The 27,172-nt window shown below is 38.4% G+C and overlaps 1 protein-coding gene and 1 non-coding gene across 3 annotated transcripts in view; one reads left to right on the top strand and one right to left on the bottom strand.

Moving 5' to 3' along the window:
* The window catches only part of rin1b (Ras and Rab interactor 1b), a 46,146-nt gene extending 19,408 nt beyond the window's left edge, over positions 1-26,738 (bottom strand). The window contains exons 1-3 of one of the 2 annotated variants that reach the window (XM_035954034.2): positions 26,483-26,738; positions 2,204-2,347; positions 239-353 (exon numbers count right to left, since the gene is read on the bottom strand). In XM_035954034.2, the coding sequence (XP_035809927.1) occupies positions 239-353; positions 2,204-2,347 (259 nt within the window). In that variant the 5' untranslated portion in view covers positions 26,483-26,738. The remainder of the gene's footprint in view (positions 1-238; positions 354-2,203; positions 2,348-26,482) is intronic. The other variant, XM_023282812.3, reaches the window with a different exon arrangement.
* Positions 736-808, top strand: trnar-ucg (transfer RNA arginine (anticodon UCG)). The gene has a single exon. It is a non-coding gene; the product is annotated as a tRNA-Arg (tRNA).
* Positions 26,739-27,172: the final 434 nt, after the last annotated feature.

Genomic DNA, 27,172 nt, shown 5'->3' with positions numbered 1-27,172 from the left:
AGTTACAGGAGAGAGAGAGAGCTTGAGTGACAGCTATGGAGGCAGCGAGACACTTGTTCAAATTTAACAGGAAATAATGCAGCTGCAAGTAATTTTGAGAAGCCATCCTCCGTGTCCCCCATCACCTCACCCACTGAGTGTATGGACTGCACAATGCCACAAACGCTGAGCAGAGAAATGTTGAGTGTATTGTTGTAGCTGCAGGTGGATGCTAATCTAACATGTTTTTTATACTCACTGGAGTCCTCCTCACAGATGAAGCACTCCTTAACAGAGGAGGCACTTCTGTCTGCTGTCACCCTCAAACACAGCACCTTCCTCTGGCTGGAGCTGCATTTGCGCACTAGAAAAGTCTGTAAGCACCAACAACCATGGTAGAAACATAGTACAGTGATGTTATTGTCAGTTTTAGTTCTAATTTTACGTCTTTTCAGGAGAATGCACAGATGGTGTGAATAGCAAAAAATAACGTCTAGATAGAAGTTTCTTTACAGTCTGCCTATAGCTTAATGATAACTGTCAACTTCCTAAATCAACCTTTTAGAAAGTTAATATGGAGTTAAGTGTGTGAGGGTTGCTGTTTGAAAAAAACTGATTAACAGGTGATAATTGTGACCTAATGGAATCATTTTGGGAAAAAAATGTATTTCATAAAGTTGCATTAAAAAAATAAAACAACTCTCATACATGTGTTGTATACAGAGCATCAGCCAGCAGGGTTTACTAGGCATGTAGGACCACGTGGCCTAATGGATAAGGCGTCTGACTTCGGATCAGAAGATTGAGGGTTCGAGTCCCTTCGTGGTTAGGTGTACCCTTTAGGTCACTGGCCATAACAAATGACCCTCTTTACTCCTGGCTGGCCCTTTCTAGCATGGATATCCAAGAAAGCAAGATAAACAAGGAGGCATCTAAAATGCTAGATGCTGGTCTTAGCAATATGTCAATGAAATCAAAAGTTGGTCTTCATCTTTTATATGCGTGTTAACCATCAAACGAGGTACAATTTGTCACTTAATTAATTTTAGAGATGCTGGTAGGTGTATTTTTGAATCAAGGACAAATGCAGGTCGGCTGCTTTCCAATATGTGGACTAAGCTAGGATAACTACTAGCAGCCCCTTGCATACTCATGGACACAATAAATATTAACTGGAAATGATCTAAACCAGGGGTGTCAAACATACAGTCTGTGGGCCAAAACCATCCCGCCAGAGGGTGCAATCTGGCCAACGACTTTGTTAAGTGTAAAAGTTACAGAGAAGACATAAACTGCAAATTGTAAATTTTTAAAACTGTACATTTAAAATAATTTCTAGACCATGACAAGTTGTTTTTATCATAAAGGAAAATACTGGATTGTTCATTGTTCTTTTGTCATTTTATATCTCATTTTTTGTAATATTTTGTCTTGGTTTTGGTCTTTTTTTTGTCCGATTTTTTATGTTGTCTTGTTTCTCGTATTTGGCGTTTTCCTTTTTGTTTTATTTGTGTTCTTTGTTTTATTTTAGTAATTTTGTGTTTTGCTTTATCCGTTGTTTTGTGAATCGTTATTGTCATTTTGTGTTTTTTGCCTCGCTTGTGTCATTTGTCCATTTTTTTGTTGCTTTGTAACTTTTTGTCTATTTTTTGCTTTGTTTCGTGTTTGTCTTCATTTTGTCTCATTTTTGTAGTATTTTGTCTTGTTTTTGTTGTTCTTTTGTCTTTATTTGACTTTTGTCATTTTGATTATAAAGTAAAATACTACATCGTTCAGCTCCAGATACCTGTGACTGAATGCTTTGTCCCTTTGTAGATATTCTGTGATCTGTAAGTTGTAATGTGCACATGACAAACTGAGGTTTAATATTGTTGAAACCAAACTTATTTTTCTTAAGAAAGTTCAGGTTGTTCATAATGTTTTGTAAAAAGAGAATTCCTTAAATGACAACATTTTCAGAACGTGCCTTTTTGCACTAAAACAAAGGAAAAATTTGGAGAGATTTATAGGTTATTATGGTGTGGGCCACTTGAGTTCAAATTGGACTGAAAGTGGCCTCTGATCTAAAATGAGTTTGACACCCCTGATCTAAACTAATATACATGCAAGGGCTTTTGCTCCAATAATTGAATAGTTAATGTGATCCTCAACAGTAGGCCAAAACCTGACTTGCTTTGTTTTACCTGATGAGATGATAAGATTAATATGATTGATTGGCCCTCACCCCAACAGGCTCTCTGAGCAGGATGTAGAGGGCTGACTCTTGGTTGAGCGACAGCTGCAGCCACACAGGATGTGTGAGCAGCAGACGATCCAGGACGCTGAAGGATCGCTGGGAGCCTCGCTGGGAACTGCCCACCTCCTGCATCTGTAAGAGACAAGCAGTCATACCAAAAAATCAAATGGGCTGGTCCTGTCAGTTATTTTAGATTGTTTTTGTTAATTAAAAGTGATCTCAAACAGTGAGTTTTCTTAGCTGTCACTGGAAATGTCTTCTAATCTCCATAGATGTCCATCTCCATAAAAACGTGACCATGTTTCTTATTTTATTCACTGCTCTGAGTATTTTACACTTTGGGAATTACTGTGTAGCGTTTCACACTGACTAAATAGTTGTCCTCAAGCTTTCCTCAAGCTCTGGTCTTACTTTTCTTCATACATTTTGGAAAATGATTTCATCCATCACTGCACATTGAACATCTACCGCTCCCCAAACCACATCCATCCTGATGGTTTTTGGTCTGATTTTCTGACCAAGCTTTGTGCCATATCTCCATCCATTCTCCTCCTAGGACATTTAAATATCCACATCGACAACACCAACTGTTAATTCGCCACAGAACTTCTGGAACTCCCCTGGAAAGGATTCATGTGAGCAGATGTGGTAGATTTTAGTTCATTTCTCAGCAGAAGCTTTATTTCATCCAAAAGAAAGACTCTTCTGCTCCATGATACAGACCAGATCTACAACCTATGTTAGATATACCACTTGACAAAATCTGGTATAAACAGACTGATTTTGTTACTTACTCTTTGATTGGTCAAAATAAATACTTTAAAGCATTGTTGGCTATTGTTGCTATCTGTTTGTTTGTGTGTGTTTCCAGCTGGGAGGGGCTATTTATATTCTTTTATTTCATTTAAAGTGTTATTTGTTGAATGTAATCCCTAATAAAAAACATTTGATAAAGAAAACATATTGAAAGGTATGATGATAAATTAAAAGTTATTGCACAGTTCGACTAGGATTCATCGCTGAGATATGATTTAATTTTGGCTGACTGCAGAGGAAAACAGAAAAATTAAAACTCCTTCATTTTACAATATTTGCGCTAGCAAATCAAAATATTAATGTTCTCATGACCAGCTTATCTTGTCTTGTGTTTTATTGACATTAAAGTTGCATGACATCAACTGTGTAATCACAAATCAGGTTTGTGTTACATTCAGGTGAAATATTTCTTTGAAAATTTCTGTTGAAGTAGTTGATATTCTGGCAAAAGCCGATTTTGGGCAAATAGATAGTAGGTTGTTTACACTGTGAGAACTTGTGTGTTGGTTAAGGGAAGCGCAAACCATTGTGCATATTAAGAACCACAGCTGTAGAACTTCTTTCTGGGCATTTCTATGGAGAAACAAGTGTCTACTATGGTGTAGTTACTTCTGAATGGTCCTAAAAAGCTGCTAAGTGGGGCTTGTTGCTGGTTGGTTAGACTTGGAGAAGATGGCAAAAGATCCATACTTATATAGCGCCTTTTTATCTGAGCTAAATTCTACAAAGCACTTTAGAATGTGTTTCCTACTTACCTATTCATACACACATTAATAGTGGAGGAGCTGCCATGCAAGGTGCACCCACTGGGAGCAACTTGGGGTTAACTGTTTTGTCCAAAGACATTTCGGCACATAGAGGGGCCTAGGATCAAATCGCCAACCTTACAATTAGTGGGCAACCCCTCTACCACCAGACCCATTGCCTGAGTCAATGAGCACCAATTTTCTGCCCTCAGCAACATAAAATTCACCATGCAGGTTAACATTAAAAAGCTCCATTATTCTGTTTCCTTGGTGCTCATAAAACTGGAGTTATGTCCAGCAGCTACTCCTGGTTTGTTTTGGTGCACAGTTGATGCTGTTGGATCCTACACAGCAACAGAAACGGGAAGACTGAAAGTTCCTGTAAATGTTCACAACAACTTATGTCTGTCCCGAGTTCCCACAGTGGAAAGCCACCTAAAGACTGTGGAGAGATGTTATGATGGATTCTGGCCAGATTTAAAGCTACAATACTGTGATTTGCAGGAAGCTTCTTAACCAAATTCCAAATAGAAGCAACTTTTACTTGCTGTCTAAAATTGTCTTTAACTTATTTTTCACCCAACTTCAGCTCAAAGTTCCTAAATATCTAAAGTGGCTTTACATCCTTCTGTTCATTCCATAATCTGCCAAAGTGTTGTTCTGTGCTTCGGATGCGGTACACCTCTCCTCCTTCTGTCATCACTACAACAACATATTTCAAAAGAATTTGTTGAACTCACACTTTCTGCACAAACGCACCTTTATTATACGTAAAATGACAATGATTCAGTTAGTGCTGTGCATTTTTGCTTATTTATGGCTCCTTAACGTTAGCATTTAATCACAGATATACTCTCTCTCTCTCTCTCTCAGATTGGCTTGCTGCTGGATGTCACACTGTGTGGGCTGCCGGCGAACGCTTGCGAGCGTAGCAGCAGATGGTTGCCATGGTAACCTGGGCCTACACATCCTACCAGGCATTCCCACTCAGTGAAACACCCCATCTCTCACAAGTTGAAGATGCGCGTGGCTGCACGAACATGCGAACACACACAAAGGGATTTATACAGTATGCACACACACACACACAAATACGCATGCACTGTTGCACACACATTTTGCCAAAGGGTGACAGGTTTTCCGTGGTGCAGAGGTGTTTTTATTTCTAGGAAGTTTTTTTTTTTTTGTTTTTTTTTTTACAGTGACTTCACTTTTTTTTCTCAGAAAACAATAAAATGATGCCATTAATAATCAGTGTTTTCTGCTTCCTCCCTTATAAGCAGAGCTCAAACGCAGCAACCAGTCTCCGTGGTATTAGAAAAAGCATTATGAATATTGTCTCCATTCAATAACACATTACAATTTTTCACAATTTCATCACCTCCTGTCACCTGTTACATAACCCCTCCCCTGCTCTTGGGGAAAACTGTTTTATCCGTGTGCCAATCTGTACTCTGTAGGGACCATTAACAGTAAACAGCACTGGAGAGGTTCAAGTACAGTAGATATCAATCAGATGAGGGGGTCGGCATTATATAATAATCACAGGTTTGTGCTGACAGCTGCAAGACTTGAGCCAAAAAAATCTGGAAGAAGTTTTCAATAAGAAGAATCAATAGTTCGTGAAACCTCGCCCCCCAAAGAGTGTTTTATCAGCAGCACAAGGCATGCCTGGCAGGTTTTACTTTCTCCACATAAGAGGAGAGAATCTGAAGGATGGTATCTTCTTTTCTTTTGGTTTCCAAATCCAAAAATGCAAGAGCAAACACCGAAGGAGTGAATTAAACTGTAAGGTTGTTTTTTTTTGTCTTCTTGTTTACTGCAAACGTTAGTGCTCCAAACTGACTTTACTATCTACAGGAAGTATTTAGATCCTTTACTGAGGTGAGTAGTAATATTAGAGTATAAAAATATTCCGTTACCTAAGCAAAAGTGCTCACTATTGAAAATAGTGCATTTCAGAATTATATGTATTCTGATTCATGAATATGTACATCACTTTAATATGCAGCTGGAGCTAACTTTACTTACCCATATATGACTCTTGGATCCCTTTATCCATATTTTATAGCAGAATTCATTAGTTGATTTATATTTGATTGGAAGACTATAAATCAGCAAATTAACTTAATTAACTAAAGCTTTAAAATAAATGCAATGAGTGCAAAGTATGTTTGTTTGTTCTTATCCAAATCATAGTGAAGCAGGATTAGAAAGTATCAGTAAAGGTGAGTATGTACTTGCAATCCACCACTAGCAAAATTATGCTACATAACATTAGCTAAACTTCTTTAATCTTTTTTATTCTTACAAATTAAGCAAAATGCCTTCATCATTATGATTTTGTATTTATTTATAATACATTACTATAATAACTACTCCGATATACACAAAATGGAGCTATTTTTATGCTTTCTACACGGACAACCATGGCTAACCAGTTAGCAAGCTAATTAGCTGGTAGCGTAAAACAGGAAATACATAGGCCTGTTGGGAATATCAACATTTTCCTGAGGCATTATAAAATTATGAGGAAAACTCTATACAACCAAAACCATAATATATTAATGTAGAATTCACAAAAAATTTAAGTTTAAGGCCCTCACTGTTTCTAAAAAGGTTGACAGAACTGTCACAACTCGTGAACCATGAGGTTTAACAAAGTTTCCACGTACGAAGTTGTGAATAGTGGGACTTTCATGTGGACTCTTCCTGTGAACATGGGAAACACAGGCCCATTTGAAAGTACCAAGAAACCTCTAGCTTGAGCTTAAAGTGAGTCACCTGGAAATAAATTAGAAATTTAGTTTCCAGCATTAGCTTATGCTAGCTGGCTGTAGTTACATTTTGCCTTGACATAGTGTGAAAAGCACAGCTGCAAGTAACCTCATTAACTCGGTTCCATTAAGGGAGGCCTCAGATATACACACATGCAACTGAAAATGTTTAAGGTGTGGGACAAAAGCTTAAATTAAACTTGCAATGATACATTACCAGCATAAGATTTTGGTGTGAGATTTTAGCATTAAAATAGTTTAACACAAAGAGAGAAGCCATCTTGAATAGGGACTGGCTCTGACTCTGCCATCAATGAACATAGTCCACATAACATAGGGAGGTTTAAAACACCAAAATATTCCACTGAATGACTATTTTCAATACACATTGAGAATACTTAAAAATATTCTTATTAAAATAGCATGGGTAAAATCCTAGAATAAGAATTCTTAAAGTGTTTCATTCTCACAATGATCTATACTTACAGGTTGCATATGAAGATGCAGAAAAAATTGTACTTTTTGGGGGTAAAATATACATTTACAGCTCTGAAAAGGCCTATTTTTACGCTCCAAATAAGTAATTTAATTTCTTTTACAATAAGCAACATTTCTTGCAACAATCTTTGAAACTATACTCTTCCCAAAACCCAAAGAATTTGTTTTTTAAAAGGTTCCTGTTCATGTGCATTATGCCACCAGATTGCTAGTTCCTTATGGCTGGAACAGTTTCTGATTGTCTTTGAACCGCAAACTTTTGCTGTTATTCAATGAAAGCATTCTTTTGAAACTTGTGGAGATGTTTTCATTGATCCTCATTTCTGTCAAGGGCCCCCATAAACCACGACAGTGTTTGGACGTCATGAACACACCTCTGCTTTTCCTGTACGTCAAACCGCTGCAATAAATTTAAATCATCTAAATCCAAGGTTGTCAGCTTGAAATGAAAAGCTTGCTTTTGTTTACTTTGAAATCCCATTGTTTCAGAAAAACTGGCTACCATCTTTATAAAGTGCATCCGTGTTGTGCTTGAACAGAAACCTAGCAACAGTGAATTTCCAATAAATAAAAGCGGAAGAAGACTGTTTCGTCCGTCAGAGATCCATTTACCTTCAAAACAGACACACTTCACATGTGCATCACAAGTCAACAAGCATCGTCATCTTTAAATTACAAGTCAACACTTCTCATTTCAAGGTGTGCTTTTAAAAAAAAAAGAACGCTGCGAGTGTATGTGTGTGACTCTGAGTGGGCTTGCAGAGTCACCTCATTGTATATCTGGAGCCAACCACCACGCAGATCCTCAGTCCGATGACCCAACCACACACACACAACCACACAAGGCTGCAAGACAAGCAGAGAGAGAGAGACAAAAAACAGAGCTAGACCCAAGTGTTTCGCTAGCCATTTCCAGGTCCGCCTTACATAAAATGCAATGCTGCCCACACACACAGTAAGACTTATGTAATTCCCTCAGAGAAAGAGAGACACAGAGCTGGAGAAACAGAAGAGAGAGATAAAAGATAAAAATGATGAAAAGCGAAGAGAAAAGCCGGGACTGAAAAATTAAAGATGGATAAGGAAATCTCAACTTCAGTAGGCCTGCAGCGGTGTAGTTCAAGCCGGCAGACTGGAACGTAATAAGCAGAAGGAGATGCACACTGACTGTATATCTAACAAGGTGTTGTTGCACCTGAGGGCAGCAGCAGCAGGAACCCAGAAAGTCTGATGCTGCTGAACACACTTAACAAGAAGCAGATGAAGAGAGAGTTAGGGCAAGACTAGTCTGAAGGGGGCGGGAGGGGAGGAGTGGGAGGAAAAGGAGTGCTGAGCTCAGTGGTGGGAGTCTGTGGGGAGTTGTAGAGGAGTTTCAGGGAACCCTAAATTGTGTCGGCAAGACAGGCTCAGTAGAGCAGACAATGAGTTTGCACAGTCAAAACTGGAGAGAGTGTTACAGAGCCAGAAACCAGCTGGATGTTAATGGGCATTCTGGAAAGAAAACACCACATCTTATTGTGCAAATGTTGACTGACTGCTCGAGATGACCTGACTGCTTTACACCTTTTGGAGACGAGATGAGAAATTTGGAAAGAAAACATGAACATGACTGCAACACTGGACAGAAGGACTGACTGGCTGACTTGCTGGATGAGCGAGTGATGACGGACTGATGGAGTGACTCAAACACTTACAAAAGAATTTTTTAACAGATCGGAGAAAACACAGCAGGTGTAGGTACAAATGTTGAACTGCATCCAGTCTTGTTTAGATTTCAGTGGCATTGGTACATCATTGATTATGTACATCTGATGAGCTGAGATAGTCACTCATCAGACACCAAGTATCAGCTAATATGTGCACAATTTGGTCAGATGGGACTCAAGACAAAAATACAGTTCAAGTTATACAGGATGTAAATGGGGAAAAAAAGGATAACAAAGAGGCAGAGTTTGACATTTTCAGGAGAACAGTGTAGGATGAAAACGATCACTGACAGTGATCAGCTGCTCAGCAAGAGGCTCATCCTCATGCAGATGGACAACATCATGGTGTCCAGATTTGCAGGACGCAGTTTTGTCCGCCTCCGGAGCAGAGTCCCCTCAGGCGGCAGGGGAAGCACAGTGGCGCCCCCAAGGGATCAACCGTGCTGGAAGACTCCATAAGCTCTGCATCACACTGCAAAAACTCAAAATCTTACCAAGTCTATTTGTCTCGTTTTTAGTCAAAATGTCTCGTCCCAGTTGATTTAAGATAAATTCACTTAACAAGTGACATTTCAGCAAGATGGAAGGACTTGTTTTAAGACAAACACATCAAAAATATCTTGTTAAGTCAAACAATCTTGAAATTATCTTGTTTTGAGTTGTATTTTACAAGAAAACTCAAAATAAGTTTAACCCTTGTGTCGTCCTGCTGGTCAAATTAACCCGTTTTAAAGTTTGAAAATGTGGGGAAAAAAATACTTTCACAGTGAAACTTCTGATGTCCACATTTTCAACATTTTTGGGAAATCTTTGAACATTTTTTTGGTGGAAAAAAGAAATGTTAAAAATGTTTCTTAAGAACATTCACAAAAAATCAAACAAAATTCAGCGAATTCTGCTGGATTTTGGTTGATTTTTCTGTGAATGTTCTTAAAGGAAATATTAGGAGTTTTACTGATATTACTTTGGATATTTTTAGGATTTTTTTGGAAGATTTTTACTCATTTTTTTTGAAAATATTTACAAGAATTTTCTTGCCATATTTGGGGGACTTTTTAAAATAAAACTTGTAAGGGAAACTTTTAAGGAATTATTGGAATTTTCTTCCTGAAGGTTTTGCAAATTTTCAGAACTTTGGGGAATTTTTTGCTGATTTTTTGGATTTTTTTCAGAAAAGGAAACAATATTTTTGGTGCCCGTAAATGTAGACAACAGGAGGGTTAATACATCTCAAATTAGGAGGTTACATGAAAGCGAAAATCTATTTTTGAGTGAAAAACTGCTTTTTTTTTTTTTTTTTTTTTTTTTAGCATGTCTGGTTTATTTTAAGACATCAAAGCCTGACAATCCTGGTAAAATATAGCTTAAAATAAGTTTTCCCAGCTAATTTTAAGATCTCAATATTCTAAATATCCTATCTTATTTTAAGAAAGCCATTTTTCACTTGTTCTATTGGCAGATTTTTTTCACTTATTTCAAGGTAAAAGTTCCTTGAAACAAGTTTTTTTTTCTTGTTTTGAGAGACGCATTTTTTCCAGTGCAATGCTCACAGGTTCTGGGTTCAAAACTGCTGGCTATTCTCTGTGGAATTTGCATGTTCTCAATGTTTTGGGTTTTTCTCCTCCCACATTCCAAAGATGCATAATTTTAAATTGGCAGTAGGTGTGTGTGTTTGTGTGTGTGTGTGTGTGTGTGTGTGTGTGAGAGAGAGAGAGAGAGAGCGTCATGAGTGTCTGTCTCTTTGTGTTTCCTCTACAATGTCCAGGTTGTACCTCACCTCTCACCTGATGTTAGCTAGAACAGGCTTTAGCTCCTCTCAGCTCTCTACAGGATGAGTAAAGCTAATGAATATATGGGATGTCTGCAAGTGGAAGTAGCTTACAAAAGATTTCCAGTGAAGCACAGAATAAACTGGAACCATCCTGAGTGGGATGACGAATAAAGTTCAGTTCTAGCTCAGCTTCACTTACTTACTTGCCAAGTGTATGCAGGGCCTTAAATGTTTTAAATATAGACGAGTGGTTTTAATTTTTTTCCATCATGCTGAACTAAACTTTAATAAAAGTTCTTCTGGCCAATCTGGCAAAGTTGTTCTTGGTATTAGCTGGAGTTTTTTTGTTTTTTTTTTACTTTATAAGGGGGTGGAAGAGACATAACTGACTAAGTGCACACAGCAAATTTTCAATATGCTCTCAGTGGTGGAGAACACATTATCAGATTTTCAACAGGCAACCAAAAGCTCATCTCTGATCAACAAAATTAGATATTTAGAAGTTTTTGTTGGATTAAATTATTCCCTTTGACGCAAAGGTCAGTGTAATGCCGCTCAAGCCGTCATGTAACATGACTTCGATCCAGAATCAGAAGCATGACAGTGTAGCACAACGGCATCGGTGTGGAGTGTTCCGCTATGTTGGATCTCCCTTTCACACAGACTGTAGGAAACTAATATTGCTTCCTTATCTGAAAAAAATCCAAAAATTCTGCAAAAAAAATTCCCCAAATTTCTGAAAATTTGCAAAACCTTCAGGAAGAAAATTCCAATAATTCCTTGAAAGTTTCCCTTAAAAGTTTATTTTAAAAAATCCCCCAAATTTGGCAAGAAAATTCTTGTAAACCTTTTTTAAAAAATGAGTAAAAATCCTCCAAAAAATCCTAAAAATATCTAAAGAGATTACATACATATCAGTAAAACTTGTAATATCTTCTTTAAGAATATTGACCAAAAAATCAATCAAAATCCAGCAAATTTCACTGGATTTTGGTTGATTTTTTTTGTGAATGTTCTTTAAAAACATTTTTAATATTTCTTTTTTCCACAAAAAAAGTTCAGATATTTCTCAAAAATGTTGAAAATGTGGACATCAGAAGTTTCACTGAGAAAAAAAAAATAAATAAAATAAAAATAATATATATATATATATATATATATATATATATATATATATATATATATATATATATATATATATATATATATATATGTATTATTATATATATAACCAGAAACAGATTTGGCAGAATAATGATATGGAAAGTCCCACAGCACAAGTGGAGTATAGTATAGCATAAAATGTAGACCACATATAAAGATAGGAGAACCCTCTGTGACGCCACCTATTGGTTTTGAGGCTAACCATTTTGGCAGTGCCTGACTACCCTTAATTCCTACAAATATGAGCAAAGTGGGGAAGTTTGTGTGGACCTGTGGCGACCCACGCAAATGTCTCTTTGGCCATGAACTGTCCTGGCTGTGATTCAAAGTGATCATGCTTTTAAATTCTGCATAACTTTGAGGTTTAATACAATTTAAACAGGCCAATCATGTAAAAATTCACCCTCCACACAATTGTCACAGGGAAATGATCCATAGCGACCAAAACCATTTTTGCACCATGCTGTAATCATGTTTATTTCTGCTGTAAAAGTCAGGCATTTTAACATGGGGGTCTGTAGGTAATGACTTACTTTTGGAGTCTCCCTCAAGTGGACGTTTCAGGAACTTGATTTTTTCATTGGAGTTTGGCTTTATCACGTTTTAGATGATCAGTTTAACATTGTGCACATTTTTCATAGCTGCAGTTCCATTTTTCAAAGCGAACCACGAGTATTTAATTTTCTTTCCACCCTCCAGGCCCACGATGTCATCCATCTGTTTCAGAAAGGAGGAAATAAAATCCACTTGCAGACACATGAAACCTGTCTGGGTCGCAGCAGGTAATCAATCAAAGAAAACATTTAGCCTGCTGTTCAGCAAATACTTTACAACACTTTGTGGTAGTGCAGAAACAAACAGGAATTATTTTTTTCTTTAACTGGTGTTGTTGCTATTATATAAGACACCAAAAAAATGACCAAATTGCATGTTTATTTTTGGCTGCTCAGGTTGAGTATCCAGCCTATTTTCAAAGCTAAATATTAGTTTAGCCATTTGTAAACTGTAATCTCAACCTGTCTTTATGTTCCAAGTCTTTGTAGATTAGTTAAAATGCATGTAATTCTTTGGAAAATGACCCAACTAAAGCAAATTACCCATGATTTGACACTGAATTATAAAAATGTGCATAGTGTATTCCTAAATTTCTACTTTACTGCTGATCTTTGGTCCATGTTTATCACGATGCCATCTCACAAAGTCAAATCGTAGTGCAAAGAAGATTAGAAATCATCTACAGTGCCTCACATTTTGACAGCTATCCACAGGAAAAAAAAAGAAACAACACAGAGCAAAACCAAATCAGTCCAGAGACAGTTAGAGAGGCTCCTGAGACGGCAGCAGAGGAAGGACGAGGAAGAAACCGAATTCTCGGCAACTTCTCCCACCCTCTCGGCGCTGAGCTGATGCAGCCACACACCATCTCCAGCCTCTGCCTCATCATCCGGCACAGAGTCTTCGCAAACGTAACCTCCAGCCAGCAAACACGCAATGATAGTGATACTGAAAACAGACAGCGATGTTGTGCACTTTGTTCGTTGTCACATCCTACATACGGTATTTCCATCTGGAGATTCTGATAAGCAGGCAGCTCGCATATATACAGCCACTGGAAATTCATTTCACGTAATATTTTATAGATTTTAGGATTTTTAAAATATATTGCATAACATGTGAGCTCTGAATTTTTTTTAACCTTTTTCCAAAAACCATTACATTTCAAGACTACAATACACTCATATACATACATATCACCTCCCACTGAGAGCTCTTACAGCCACACCAGGCTGAAAGTGGACACCAAACTTTACTTATACTTTTGCAACCGACTGATAAAATAAAGCGTCCATGCACACTGTCAACACAAGAGTCTTTAACCGTCAGTACTGACAGGCTACTGAAATGACTTATGAATTTATGAGCAAAGTTGGAGCAGAAGCGTCGTGCTTGTTTTCAGTTAACAAAACTTGAAAGGCACTTCTGAGCTTATGCAATGCCAACCAGAAGAGGTCCAAGCAAAGAAAGCTGATCAGCACTTTTAAGTAGCAGGCGTGCAAAAACTCCAACCACAGTAAAATGTGTCCAGCATAGAAGTCCGGCCGCCTGTATTAGCTGCCACTAACATAGAAAAATAAGCAAGTTTACTGACTGAGGGACTTTTAAAGACGTCTTCTGAAGAAATGCATATGGAGAGAGACCAGGGCTAGACCTGTGCATTTTAAAGGGGTAACAGTGGAGGAAGAAGTTACTGTTATGGAAAAATAATTCGAAATTTGTAACCTTGAAAAACAGAGATGACTTTTTAGAGAACAAATCAGCAACTAGAGAGGTACTTTAATGCATCTAACCAGGTATAATAACATATTTGTAGATTTCTTGTGTTTCTTGAGTGAGCCGAGAACAAAACATTCAATTTTTCGCACAGATTAAGCATGTACAGCATGGTAAAAGAGGAACTTTACATATTATTCAACAAACCCAAGATAGGATACAGACATGAGTCTAAATATGTGAGTATAAATAATTACATAGGCTAAGTATATATTAAATGTGACATGTGTCACTGATACATATCTGGCATTTGTAACAAACCAAACAGCAGGAGCTGGTTGTAGTGTGTTAGGAGGTGCAGTTTCCCTGTATAAATATGATGGCTGCAGTGATACATCGCTGCAGTTAACAGCAGGGACCAGGGAGTGTCCACATGTTTATGTCTGTGCACTACATACACCAGCTCTAAAGGTCCCATATCAGGAAAAAGACTCTCTTTGTATCTGTGATTGACAGCACAGAGCAAAACTATTGAATGCACGTCACTTGACACAGATCTCAACTAGAAAAGCACTCAGACAGTACAGTACTCCTCCAAGGCTGTTCGTTCCCTCACATGGCATTGTTTGAAATTCAGCAATTTATTTTTAGAAATGCAGCATTTGTTTATTAGTTATTGATGGTCAGAAATCACAGCACTATAGAATGTGGCCATTTAATATAGATGTACCCATAAACAAAATGACCTTGCGTTGAGCACAGGTGTATGCTATGCATGTGTATGTTATGTACAGATACCAAATCGCATGACCTAAATATGTAGCAGGTGGCGGGAATTAATGGGACTCCCCCACAATTTAATCAAATGTTTCCATTGTTTTCCAATTCCTTGTATCATTTCCAACGTTTAAGTCCACAGAGGTCGATCTGTAGTAGGATCGCAATCATGTGATCATCAGCAGGCACCTGATGTAGTGTTCACTTGTTGTCATGGCTACAGTGACGCTGTGCCGCTATCTCACAATGATACAGAAATCTTCAACAAAACCGTGAATCCAGACTATAAGCCGCATCACTGCCAAAATCTAATCACTTAGTCTTTGTGTTGTTTCTGACCTTCCCTGAAAGTTTCATCCAAATCCATTAGTCCGTTTTTGAGTAATGTTGTGAACAGACAGACAAACAGACAGACAGACAAACAGATGGACAAACGTACGCCGACATAACACATAACTCTACTGCATTCCTTGGCGGAGTAATGAGTGTGTGAGACCAGCACAAACTGTTACTGTCAACTTTCTCTCTGAGTGATTTCAAATGTAAATATAGCACAGCACAGACATTTTCTTTAGATTATAGGTTTGGTGAGTTTGTTAGACAAAGTTGGAGTAAAAAAATAAGTATTTTGGCAGTGCAAAGCACTAATTTGAACGTGACTCTGAAGTGACTGCTGGTTAACATGCATTCCTAGTGGGCTGTGTTAGTGCTATTATACAAAGCTATAAGTAACGTTAGCCACATTTGCTGTGCATGTGCTGACACCAAGGATTTTCCTATTGTTGTGGTGCCATTGCCAACAAAAGATAAAGTAATCCACTGAATTCTCAGCTCCTCAGATGCTGACAGTGCATGAAGACTCTTGTGTTCACTCTTGCAGCAAACAGTAAATCAACTGGTGTGCTTCGCTTGTGGCTGAGACGTTTTAATAGAGGCAGCTCTAGAAAGTAAAGAAACCTGGCGGACTCCAGTCTTTCGGAATGGCTCAGCTGAAACCAACAGGTAGCCAGACGACGTGATTCTGCAAATGTTTAAGCTGATGATTATTAGTTCCTCAGTTTCTATGCAGAAACTACATGAAATTCTGACTATCTTGCAATACTGGGAGGCTTCTCTGACGGGGAAGCTAGATGAATAGCAGTGGCGAGTGTCATCATAAACTGAGGGCATTTATTTTACACCTCCAAGTTTTTACGACAGTCAAAACACAGTAAAAGTTACTTTTACCATCGGGCACCTTCAACCTCATGAGGGAAAGTTCTCTAAAGTGACAAGCAGAGGTCGCTTGCTCACAAACTTTTTTAAAAGCACAAGTCAAAACAACAACTGTGTAGGCTACTTAATGTTCATCTCTATTCATCGTGTTTGACGCCAGCCACAAGCATCAGTCTGTAAAAGCAGTGACCATGATGGTGGCTAAGTATAGCCAGCAGCCCATCACTGCATGCGTAGGATGACTAATGGAACAACATAATTGCAGTGGGCTATAAGTATCCACAGGGGGCAACAGTGGGCACGGGGGCCTGCTGACTGATGACAGGTGTCCGTTTGGATGCCAGCTGAAAAAGCGCCGTGGCGATAGCACTCCGGTTCAGAGACAAGGAAGTGAGAGCTGTGTGTGTTTTAGTATGGACGTGTGTGTGTGACGAAGTTGTACAAAGCATTAGCATGAGTCAGAAGAAACACTCGGGCTGTAGGAGAGAAGAAGGACTGTTAGCATAACTGCGAACATCCATAATTTTAGAAGCGTATCGGTTAACTGGTGCAATGAATCAGAAGGAGATTTATCACAAATAGTCATGTCACACCAGAGGGGGTTGTTGTGTGTGTATAAAAGTCTAAAAAATAGAAAAGCTACTGACTATTAATTATGATGTCACATAATCATTTACATGAAAGCTCCACAGTGTCTTTTTCTCTCTTTTTTTTTTTTGTCTGAACCAAACCGACACTTTGAGGAAAAAGTGCTTTGACTCTGTGAAGCCGTAAACCTAAAACTGTAAACCTAGTCTGATAGCTTTTATTTTACATAATATTGTAGGATATTACCTGTAATATTTAAATTTCTCAAGTGAATGTTTAAATAAGAGATGCTCTGACTTTAGTAACAAGCGGTTTGATACCAAAATAAGCAAACAGGATTGAAATCATCACCATAAAAATGACGCTTTTATCAATTTCAGATTTGATATACATCCCTCTTTGGTAAATGTACATAAACTCTCATAAAAAATCATTATAGTGGTATGATTTAAACATAAACACCGGTAAAATTCAATCTATAAATCTATATGTTCTAGTGTATTTGAATATGAACCAAAGCAGACTGATATTAAAACCAGTGGAGTACTTTTAGAATCATTTCACATGCTTTTCACTTTTTAAATTTACATTTACTTCATTTTGCAGCTAAAGAATCAAATATGTCCCACAGCAGTTGGTAGTGACCCAAATCAGAGCAAAAAGTGACACCTAATGGATCCTCGTGTTGCTCTGTATCTGCTGGATGTGTAAATAGAATAGGTTTTATTTCCAGACCATCATATTCTGCTGGCAAAAATACCCACAATGTATCCAGTTTGTGGTATTTCTAGTCTAAAAGAGCCTCATGAGGACGTTTGATGAAGGGATTTAGAGGGGAAGTTATCGGACATTTTATTTAGTGACATAAATCTCATCGCTGTTTGGTTGAGTCTAGGCACAAAAATACTCGGCAAAGGTTAGAAAAAGATCACAGTGTGGGTTAAGTCACCCCCTCTTACAACATTAGCCACAAAGGCAAACTTATAACACCTGAAAAGAAGTGAGGACATCAGCTGAGAACATTTGTCTACAGTCTCATGGACTTTTATAAGTGGCTCAGACTTGCTTGCATTTTGAAAAATGAGGCCAGAGGGTATGGACTACACATTTTACATGTTAACTTCAGCAACTTACTTGTCAGTATTATATTACAATGTAGCTTTGGTACCACCAAATGGTCAAAAGTCAGTTTATGTTGACTATAAAATACACTCAACTTTCCTTATGATGAAAATACACTCCACCAGGGGTAAACTAGAACTAAAATACAACAGTCCTACTTATAAGAAAGTCATAATATTCAGTTTTTTAATTAATCTTTTAAAGCAATGTGAGCTTACTAAATATATTTTATTTCTTGTCAGGATTGCCGTTACCTTAAGTACCTTAATATTTAAATTGGACACGTTGTGAATGTGTTTTATGTTAAGAACACAAAAATGGTAACTGCTGCTTTTTCAAAACTTAAGCAGGTGTTTGAAATTCCTCTGGTTCATGAGGCCTCTTTCAGACGGATGCTGGGTGGATTCTGTAAATCACATTAGTACATCAACCTCTGTGAACTGCTAAGAATGATGACGGTGTAATATGTCCCACCTGAACACATGCAACAAAACTGAGGTTCACACACAAGCTTTAAAATCCAGACAGAAATTGAAAACTGAATCTGGGTTGAATCGCACACATTAGGAGAAACTTCACAGATATTCTTCTCTTGAATCAAAAACTTGCACACAAATTTGAAAATAATGGTGCATTATGGTCTACAGGCCATAATTATATTATTATTATTGTGCCAGAGTGCACCACCCCACGTGATCTCATGAGGAAGCAGGTGCAGACAAAATGGAGACTGTGGTGCAACAACTGGCTCTAATGCTAATAATACTTCGCAGTGAGAAAATAAACAAAGGCAGATGGCTAAAGCAATCTGGATGGTTGGGAAGATGTGTCAGCACAGGTTGTCTATTCTTCTGCAAGAACTGGAGGTGAGATTCGAACAATGTAAAGATTATTTTTTGTGCTTTAATGTATTTATGGTGGGGATGGTTGAGGGGGGAGTAGCGTGCAGCCAGAGGCGTGTGCTGGGGATACTGTGGTGCACGGCACACACTCTCACCAGGTGAGCTAGGTAGCATTGGCAACAGCGTCCGTGCATGGAACCTATATCCATCCTAATTTTTCAAAACATCGGATCTGCAAATCAGATAATCCAGGCCAGATATCAGTTCAGACAAGGAGCCCAGACAAGAATTCTCCTCTATTGTCAGGAGGAGGAAACAAGGGTAAATAGGCCAGAAACTCCCGTAGTATGAGTCATACAAACACAAACATTTGTTAAAATGTAGACTTTGTTGGTGCATTTTAGAATTTTTGTCTTGTTTTAGCTCACTGAAACCAGAGCTGTAGCAAAACTCTCACACAGACATGGATAACTCAGTTTTGTCCTTCCTAGCAGGACTTTTCCCTAAGTTCATACATACATTTGCAGTTAATCTCCCACTATTTTCCACAAAGCGACATTGTTGGTAGCCTGTCAGAACCAGTAATAGCTCCTTTCAGACTTCTGGTTGGACAGCATGCCGATAGGTTTAGGGGTACATCTGTTGGGTTTGTGTGCTTTTCACACTGCTTCAATTGTGTTTTTTATGTGGGAGTAAAAAAGCCGTTTTAAAAACTACCCGTGTATCTGCCGCCTAAAAGGAGAGTGGAGCAGACTGGTCCTGAGAAAAGGTCTGATGAGGCAGCATAAGTTAAAACTCCTGTGGAGTGTGTAGTGACTGTGTTTTGATCGATGACTGAATAAAGTTTTGACTGACATTGAGAGATGATTAGAATTAACCAGAGACTTATGAATCTTATTCACTGAGTCCTTTTTTTTCTCACCATGTTTCGGAGCTTGGAAAAGCTGTACTTGAGCTGCAGTGCCAAATTTGTCCATCTGAAAGGGTCACTGAGTTTTAAAATCAAAATTTTTGCATAATAAGCGGCGAAAACTTGCCAGAATAACAATCTAGTTCCAATCTAACCACCAAAAACTGACAAACAACTTTTTCCAAGATGCTGTCACTTGTCACTTGTCACTAAAACACACAAAACAACTGCAGTAATCTCATCCCACTGTCAGATTTGTTTCACACCATTTCCAATACAAACAAGACTGAATATGAGCCTTAATTGCTTTGCACTGTTCGCATTTTTTGTAGATAAAAAGTGCCAGATCAGTGTAAACACTTCTGTCCAGTTAGAGCTGCATTCTGTAATCTAAAATCCCAACAAACAATAGGATCCATGCACTTAAAAAGGCTTTTTAACATCGCACAGGCTGCCTTTCCCGATCCGCTTGGACCTCTGGATGGCTGTGATTCACGGTGTGACTAATGACGCATAAGGAGCACTTCACGCAAAGTGTTATTTTTGTACAGGACTGTTAGGTAATGTCAGAGGTTTTTTGATAAGCAAGGATGAATAATATTTGGTAAAACTTGTCTTTGTTGGGGATGTTTTAAGTGGATGTTTTAGAAAATAAGGAGCAACACTGATCTCTGATGTTGTGGTAAATTCAAGTTAAGCAGCTTTTCAAGACCTTGTTCAGAAAATTCAAAGGTCTAGGATTTTCCAGTCAATCAGATCAGGACACTTAAAAAAAAAAAAAAAAAAAAAAAAAAAAAAAAAAAAAGTATGATTCTTCCAAAAAAAAAAAAAAAAAAAAAAAGCCCAACTAGGTGATCATCACACATCTCATAAATTAAGACAAAACATATTTCCCATATCGTATTTTACATGACATTTTGTGCTGCTGTGTGCTCCTGCGTTCAGCTTTTCAATGGTTTCTACAGCTTGGCTTGAATCTTCGAAGCGCTGGCTTGACAATGACAATGAGGAATGACTTTCATCCTCCATTTTCAGATTGTGTTAGAGTGACCACAAGAGGACAAAAGCCTACATTAATACTGTGCTCTCTGAAGCAACAGGAGAGGGAACGTGTCAAGTTAGATGCCTTCCTTTTTAAGCTATGCTCCACCAAGCAACCTCTTTTCAATGTTTCTTGAAACTTTTCTTCCTCTAATCACAGTCCTGGTCAAACTAAAGCATAACTTTTAATCAGATGTGTAATTTTTGACTCATTAAAAGAGAACATATGATGCTTTTTCTGACTTTCTGTCATGCATGTTTATATTGAACCTCACAAAAGTTCCCGAAAAAAAAAAAGATAAATATGTAAAATTCATCCCTGTGCACCAAAATCTCAGGCATCAGGCTGCTTTAAATACAAGATTTCCTGTGTGTTTTTCTATCTGCAGCACAGCTCACAAGCACTGGGTGCTGCCCAGGAGCTAAAATGGCTTGTTTGAGACAGAAGATGAGCTGAGGGACTGACTGCATAAAGGGGCCAGTAAAAGATAAATAAATAATAAGCTACTCCAGCGGAGTCCCAGAATAAAAATATAGCGCTGGAAATAACCATAATAGTTCCCATTTATGGTGCTATTCTGTTGAGGAGTGAGGGCTTCCTCTTTAAAGCTGAAACCAAACTATTATGCTGGATTTCCTGTGGTTTGGTTGAATCACTGTAGCTACACTCTTAATGTCTCAGCTTGAAGCCACAATGACACTGAAGCATTTATCCACCAAAATGCCACTCGGGTTTTTGAAAAAACACACCTAAGTTCTGACTATAAAGACACACTTCCTGATTTAATCACTGCACTCAAAACAGGTGGAATCAGTAAGAACACTTAAGAACATCCTGCGCACATTTTAAAGATGCTGTTAACTAAATGGACATCACTTCATCAGTGGTGTGGAGCGTCTTATTGTGGGGACAATGGGCTCAACCCTCCTGGTGTCCTTATTTACGGGCAGCAAAAAACATGGTTTACTTGTCTGAAAAAAATTCAAAAATTCTGCAAAAAAATTCCCCAAATTTCTGAAAATTTGCAAAACCTTCAGGAAGAAAATTCCAATAATTCCTTGAAAGTTTCCCTAAAAAGTTTTATTTTGAAAAAATTCCCCCAAATTTGGCAAGAAAATTCTTGTAAATATTTTCCAAAAAAATGAGTAAAAACCTTCCAAAAAAATCCTAAAAATATCTAAAGTGATTACATATATATCAGTAAAACTTCTAATATTTCAAAATCAACCAAAATCCAGCGAATTTCTCTGGATTTTGGTTGATTTTTTGTGAATGTTCTTAAGAAACATTTTTAACATTTTTTTCCACCAAAAAATGTTCAAAGATTTCCCAAAAATGTTGAAAATGTGGACATCAGAAGTTTCACTGTGAAAATAGATTTTTATTCCCACATTTTCAAACTTTAAAACGGGTCAATTTTGACCCGCAGGATGACACGAGGGTTAATGAGGAGGTGAGGCAGCAAAATGTTTCCATCTAATAGTGATATAATCTCTTATCTATATTGAAGTTGAGGTTTATTTTCAGAGTTTTATATTTACCTGCTTAGAGAGGTGGAGGTGTGTTGTATGGAGGTGTGGAGTATGATGGAGGTGTTTGCCTGATACCTGCAGAAACAGTTATTTATGCATCAGTGCTCTGTATTATTTTCTGTTGTGCCGTGACCTCTTTAACTGCAGAGTCTGTGCACCTGGAAGCAATTTTCAGATAATAAAAAAAAATAAATTCTGTTTCAAGGCTTCACATCAGTGCAGAAATGAAATGTCTGTAATGTTATATTTTACAGGAACCCTTCATTTTATATGACACGCCTTCATGTTTTCTTATCTAGTGCACAACATGTATTTATACATTGTGGTCCAATGAGACCACTTCTCTCTCTTCTACATGTGTGACTTACCAGATTCTAAATGAGCAATGGGGATAAAAGTGAGAAATAGATAAAAATGGGGTTATTAAAAGTGGAGTATGTGATTGTGATTCATTACAGTTTTTGTCAGATGGAGTTAATATCTCCTCACGGTGTGGTAGCTGCCCATTCTGTGTGCACACTGACAAAAACTCTGGCGTTCAAACAAAGCTCTGGCTCTATAAATAGAGAACAAAGTTGCTCGGACTGATCTACACAACGCTATTATACCAGCGTGTATACTACAATCTCCCTCCAGAATCAGAGTCCACCTTTTAACAGCACGGAATACAATCTGAACCACAACAATATGTGAAATTTTACAATTTCACAGAAAAGGCCATGAAATTTTGTACTAAAAATGGGGAAAGTGTTTCAATTGTGCAACTTCTTACTTATTATTTGGGTTTATTAGAAGTTAAATTACTTAAAAATTTAAATTCTCCCACCTTTTAACAAATAAATGTGCTGTTTAAAAAACTTGGATTTACAATTCTTAGTGTGTCCTCTGCAATTTACAAACACATTCTAGATTTATAAGTTTTGTGTGCACATTAGCATCTCCAAGTCCTCTCTTCTAGAGTATATACCAACTGAACAATGTCCCCTATTTCCCATTTTTTGTGCTAATAAATTACACAACCTTCTTCAGCCAGGTCACATGCTGCACTACTCAGGATTTATTTTTTTGTAAATACCTGTAAAAAGTAAAGTACTACCCTGTGGTCACATCTTAAATGAAATTTGAATAAGCTGACTAAGTGCTCAGACAGCACAGTGTTGCAGTGGTTTGCACTGTTACCAAATAATAAGAAGGTTCTGGTTTAGGTTTAGGTGCTACTTAGTTGACTGGGGCTTTCCTTTGCATGTCCACCATGTTTCTGTAGGAGTTGTGGAGGACTGGTGCAGAGACAGCAGCCTCCTCCTGAACATCAGCAAGACCAAGGAACTGATTGTGGATTACAGCAAGAAGCAGCAGAGGGCATACTACCCACTCAGGATCAGCTGGACAGAGGTGGAGAGAGTGGAGAGCTTTAAGTACCTGGGTGTTAACATCATGCAGGACCTGATGTGGTCCTGTCACATCAACACCCTGGTGAAGAAAGCTCCACAGCGTCTCCAACACCTCAGACGCCTGAGAGACTTGAAGCTCCCTCTCAAGGTGCTCAGGAACTTCTACACCTGCATCGCTGAGAGTGTTTTGGCTGGAAGTATCACCACCTGGATGGGCAGCAGCACCCAGCAGGACTTCTTGGCCCTGAGGAGGGTGGTCCACTCAGCTGAAGGCACCATCAGAACCACCCTCCCCAACCTGCAGGACATTTACAACAAACGATGCAGGTTAAAGGCCAGGAAGATGACGAGTGAACCCAGCCACCCCAGCCACAGACTGTTCTCTCTGCTGCCATCAGGGCGGCGATACTGCTGCATGAAGGTAAACACAGAGAGGATGAGGAGGAGCTTCTTCCCACAGGCTGTCCACCTGCTGAACCTGAAATAATAGACTCAATAGACAATCAACTTGCAAATCCTGTCCAATCTATACTGTTTACTCTTTGGCTTGTGTGTGTGTGTGTGTGTGTGTGTGTGTGTGTGTGTGTATATGCATTGCACTATTTGACAATTAAATTTATATATTTTTATATATATATATATATATATATATATATATATATATATATATATATGCATTGCACTATTTGACAATTCAATTTATATATTTTTTGGTTATTTCTACTATCTATCTATCTATCTATCTATCTATCTATCTATCTATCTATCTATCTATCTATCTATCTATCTATCTATCTATCTATCTTCTTTATTCATATTAATCCATCCTCAATGTATTTCACTGCACATTATACCTTGTATAATTGTGTTTGTGATAAATAAAGGTTTTGCATCTTGAATCTTCCACCCACTGTCCAAAGACATGTGTGGTAGGTGTGAGAGCGTGCACGGTGGTATGTATGCGTGGGTTCACCCTGTAATGGACCAGCAAGCCCACCTTTCGCCCAAAGTCAGCTGGAATATACAGACTTAACTAAATGCAAGATGAAAATAATGTCATTATTGCAATTGCAAACATTGTTCTGATGCATTTTCTGCACAAGTTAATTTAAAATTAAATTCAAGTTGTAGTAAGTTAAGAAAACTGGCTTGATAGCTCCATTTTTCTCCATCTGGAGTTCAAGATTTCAGGTACTAAAAACTCAAAAACTTGTATTTATGCTACCAATTATTAGATAATTGCTTATTTAAAATGCTATTTTGTATATTTTGATTGTAAAGGAAAGATTAATTACATTAACTCAATGTAGTTTGTTGGCTGAACATAATTTCTTTAGAACCTGTTGCATTCCTTTCTGCAGGATAAAGCAGGTACAGCTAACATAATATTACTTAACTGTGCTTGTGGAAACTGTTGCTGGTGCTGGTTGATTTTTAAAAACTGTTTATTTCTCCAACAACAATTTGACTCGCTGCCCAAAATAGCCTCTAAGTGAAAAGTCCGAAACACTCCCAGTAATGAGTTTCTCTTGTACTCCGGCCATCATTATATCTGCCAGATTCTGCAAAATGGTGGACATTTGCTTTGGGAACAAAACAGATTTTTTGGTTTCTGTGTTTTGCTGTATGATGATGACACAATTCCGTAGCAGAGCTGGGGGAAGCCTGCCATATACATGAGTCAGGTTACTGTAATGTGTCTGTCTGCACAGCACTTCCAGCACAGAGGACAGACTGCTCAGCAAAGGACTGAACTCTGTCCAAGCCCTCTGAGCGTCATGCCTGGGCACTCTGCGATCGCACTCCTCCTACACACCACAGGGCAGAATGCAGGCCCCCTACACACACACACACATTAATATATACACACATTTGGTCATGCCACCTTCAAAAAATGAACATGTCAGTCCTCGCTCAACAATCACAGACTCCATGTAGGTAGGCTGCATAATCACAGGATGGACTTGTAAAGCAATCAGTCCTGCTCCGAGCCTCATCTGCATGAAAAATAAATTTAAAAAAAAAAAAAAAAAAAAAAAAAATCAACAGCCATGTAAAGTCACAAAACGCCACTTACAGTAATGTGCCTCTCAGAATTAACGAGCAAAACAACAGCAAGGAAGTGGGAACATCACATCCACTCCTACGCAGCCAGGATGGCACTTCAGTTTTAAAGTTATGTAACAGTCCAATGGTGTGAGATTACATTCACTTTGCCCTCAGAGGGGAGACAAGAGATCAAGATACTCCAAAAACCAAAGTCTGAGTGGCTAATTGAACACAATCCTGGCTCATAAAGGCACAGCTCAGCCAAAAGCAAGTGGATGAAATGATCACCGGTTCACCTGTGGAGCGGATTTGAACTATTCCTCCTGGGTGCAGCGGGGAAACTAAGCCCAACTTCTGCTTGTCCATGCAAATAATTGCAATTTTAAAGTTTTTCTTTTGGCTGCTGCAACACAGTTCTCTGATGAATAAAGTCGACAGAAATCCAGCTGTCAGTCCACACACTGAGAACAAATGCTCCTCTGACAACCTGAATACTAACCTGCAGCTGGCAGTAATCAGCTTTTTAAAAACACACCTACACTTAGTCTCATGAGTGTAAAAGAATTTGAATATGCATCTTTTTTGTTCTTCCTCTACAGACTGAAAACTTCCCAGTTAATGAAATGAAATCACTGCTTGGAGTTTGGAGGCTGCACTGACTCTCACACCTCTTTCTTCCAGCTTTACCACCGTCCTGGCCACTAATTGATTAATTGGCACAGCTTGAATGTCAAGGGGACGTTCAGGCATGAATCAGAGCTGCATTGTTTACCAAGACGTCCCCTGCTGACCGGAAACTACGTTAAACAACAAACGCCAACGCGCTTTGAACTTGAGAGAAGAAAGACCTTCAAAGGGAGGAGAAAATATTATTACAGATCTTGTAGCCTGCAGCCATCCTGCATGTGCCAACTCTCCAGGAACTCCCGCAGCATTTATTTTCACACTTCACTGGATCTTTTTTTTTTTTTTTTTTTTTTTAAAGCATGGCAACCGGTCGACCTTGCCTTTGTTTTACGCAATGCAAAAAACACCGAAAAAAGAACTTACCTCTTCTGTGTGAAGGTGGGAACAGGTGCTGTACGCGCTCTGCTGCTCTAATAATGCGTCCGGGAGAGTTCGGTGGTCGTGGATGAAGACGGTGCTGTGCGTCTGAGTCCGAGCACCATGCTGTGGCAACGCGGGGCTTGTCAAGAAAATGCGCACAACACTGGTGACAAGGCGGAGGAGCGCATTTTTTAATTCTGTCTGAGCATCTGAAGTGATACACAGTCACAGCAGAGACACTGTGGGTGCCCCCCTCCCGCCTCCAGGACTCTGACACTCACGCACTCACACCAATCCAAAGCACATAATGCCACTAGAAAAAAAACATCTCAGAGACCACTTTTGACATTATGGGAATTATAAAAGAGGGCGTTTCCCTTGAAATAATCTTTAAATAATATTTAAAGGACTACTGTGCCCAAACTTTACGCACCTATGAAGTTAAAAGACTCCAAAAAGGAAGAGCGCATCATTATAAACCATAAAAGATGACAAAAATTTACTTTAAAATGAAATATATTATTATAACCCGCAATTAACTCTTGTAATAATAAGTTAACGTCATCATATAAGCATTATAATGTTACCATGGGAGATTTGTTTATAGGATTTAAAGGTATCCTCTAATTACTTCTTCCCCCCAAATCAGTGGACCCATTGCGCATCCAGCGCTCTGTTCAGGTGGGAGACAAC

The sequence above is a fragment of the Amphiprion ocellaris genome, chromosome 23, assembly GCF_022539595.1.
Source record: "Amphiprion ocellaris isolate individual 3 ecotype Okinawa chromosome 23, ASM2253959v1, whole genome shotgun sequence".
In the NCBI taxonomy this organism is placed as follows: Eukaryota; Metazoa; Chordata; class Actinopteri; family Pomacentridae; genus Amphiprion; species Amphiprion ocellaris.
The sequence above is the reverse complement of the archived record's forward strand: the minus strand, read 5'-3'. Positions and strand labels throughout refer to the sequence as shown.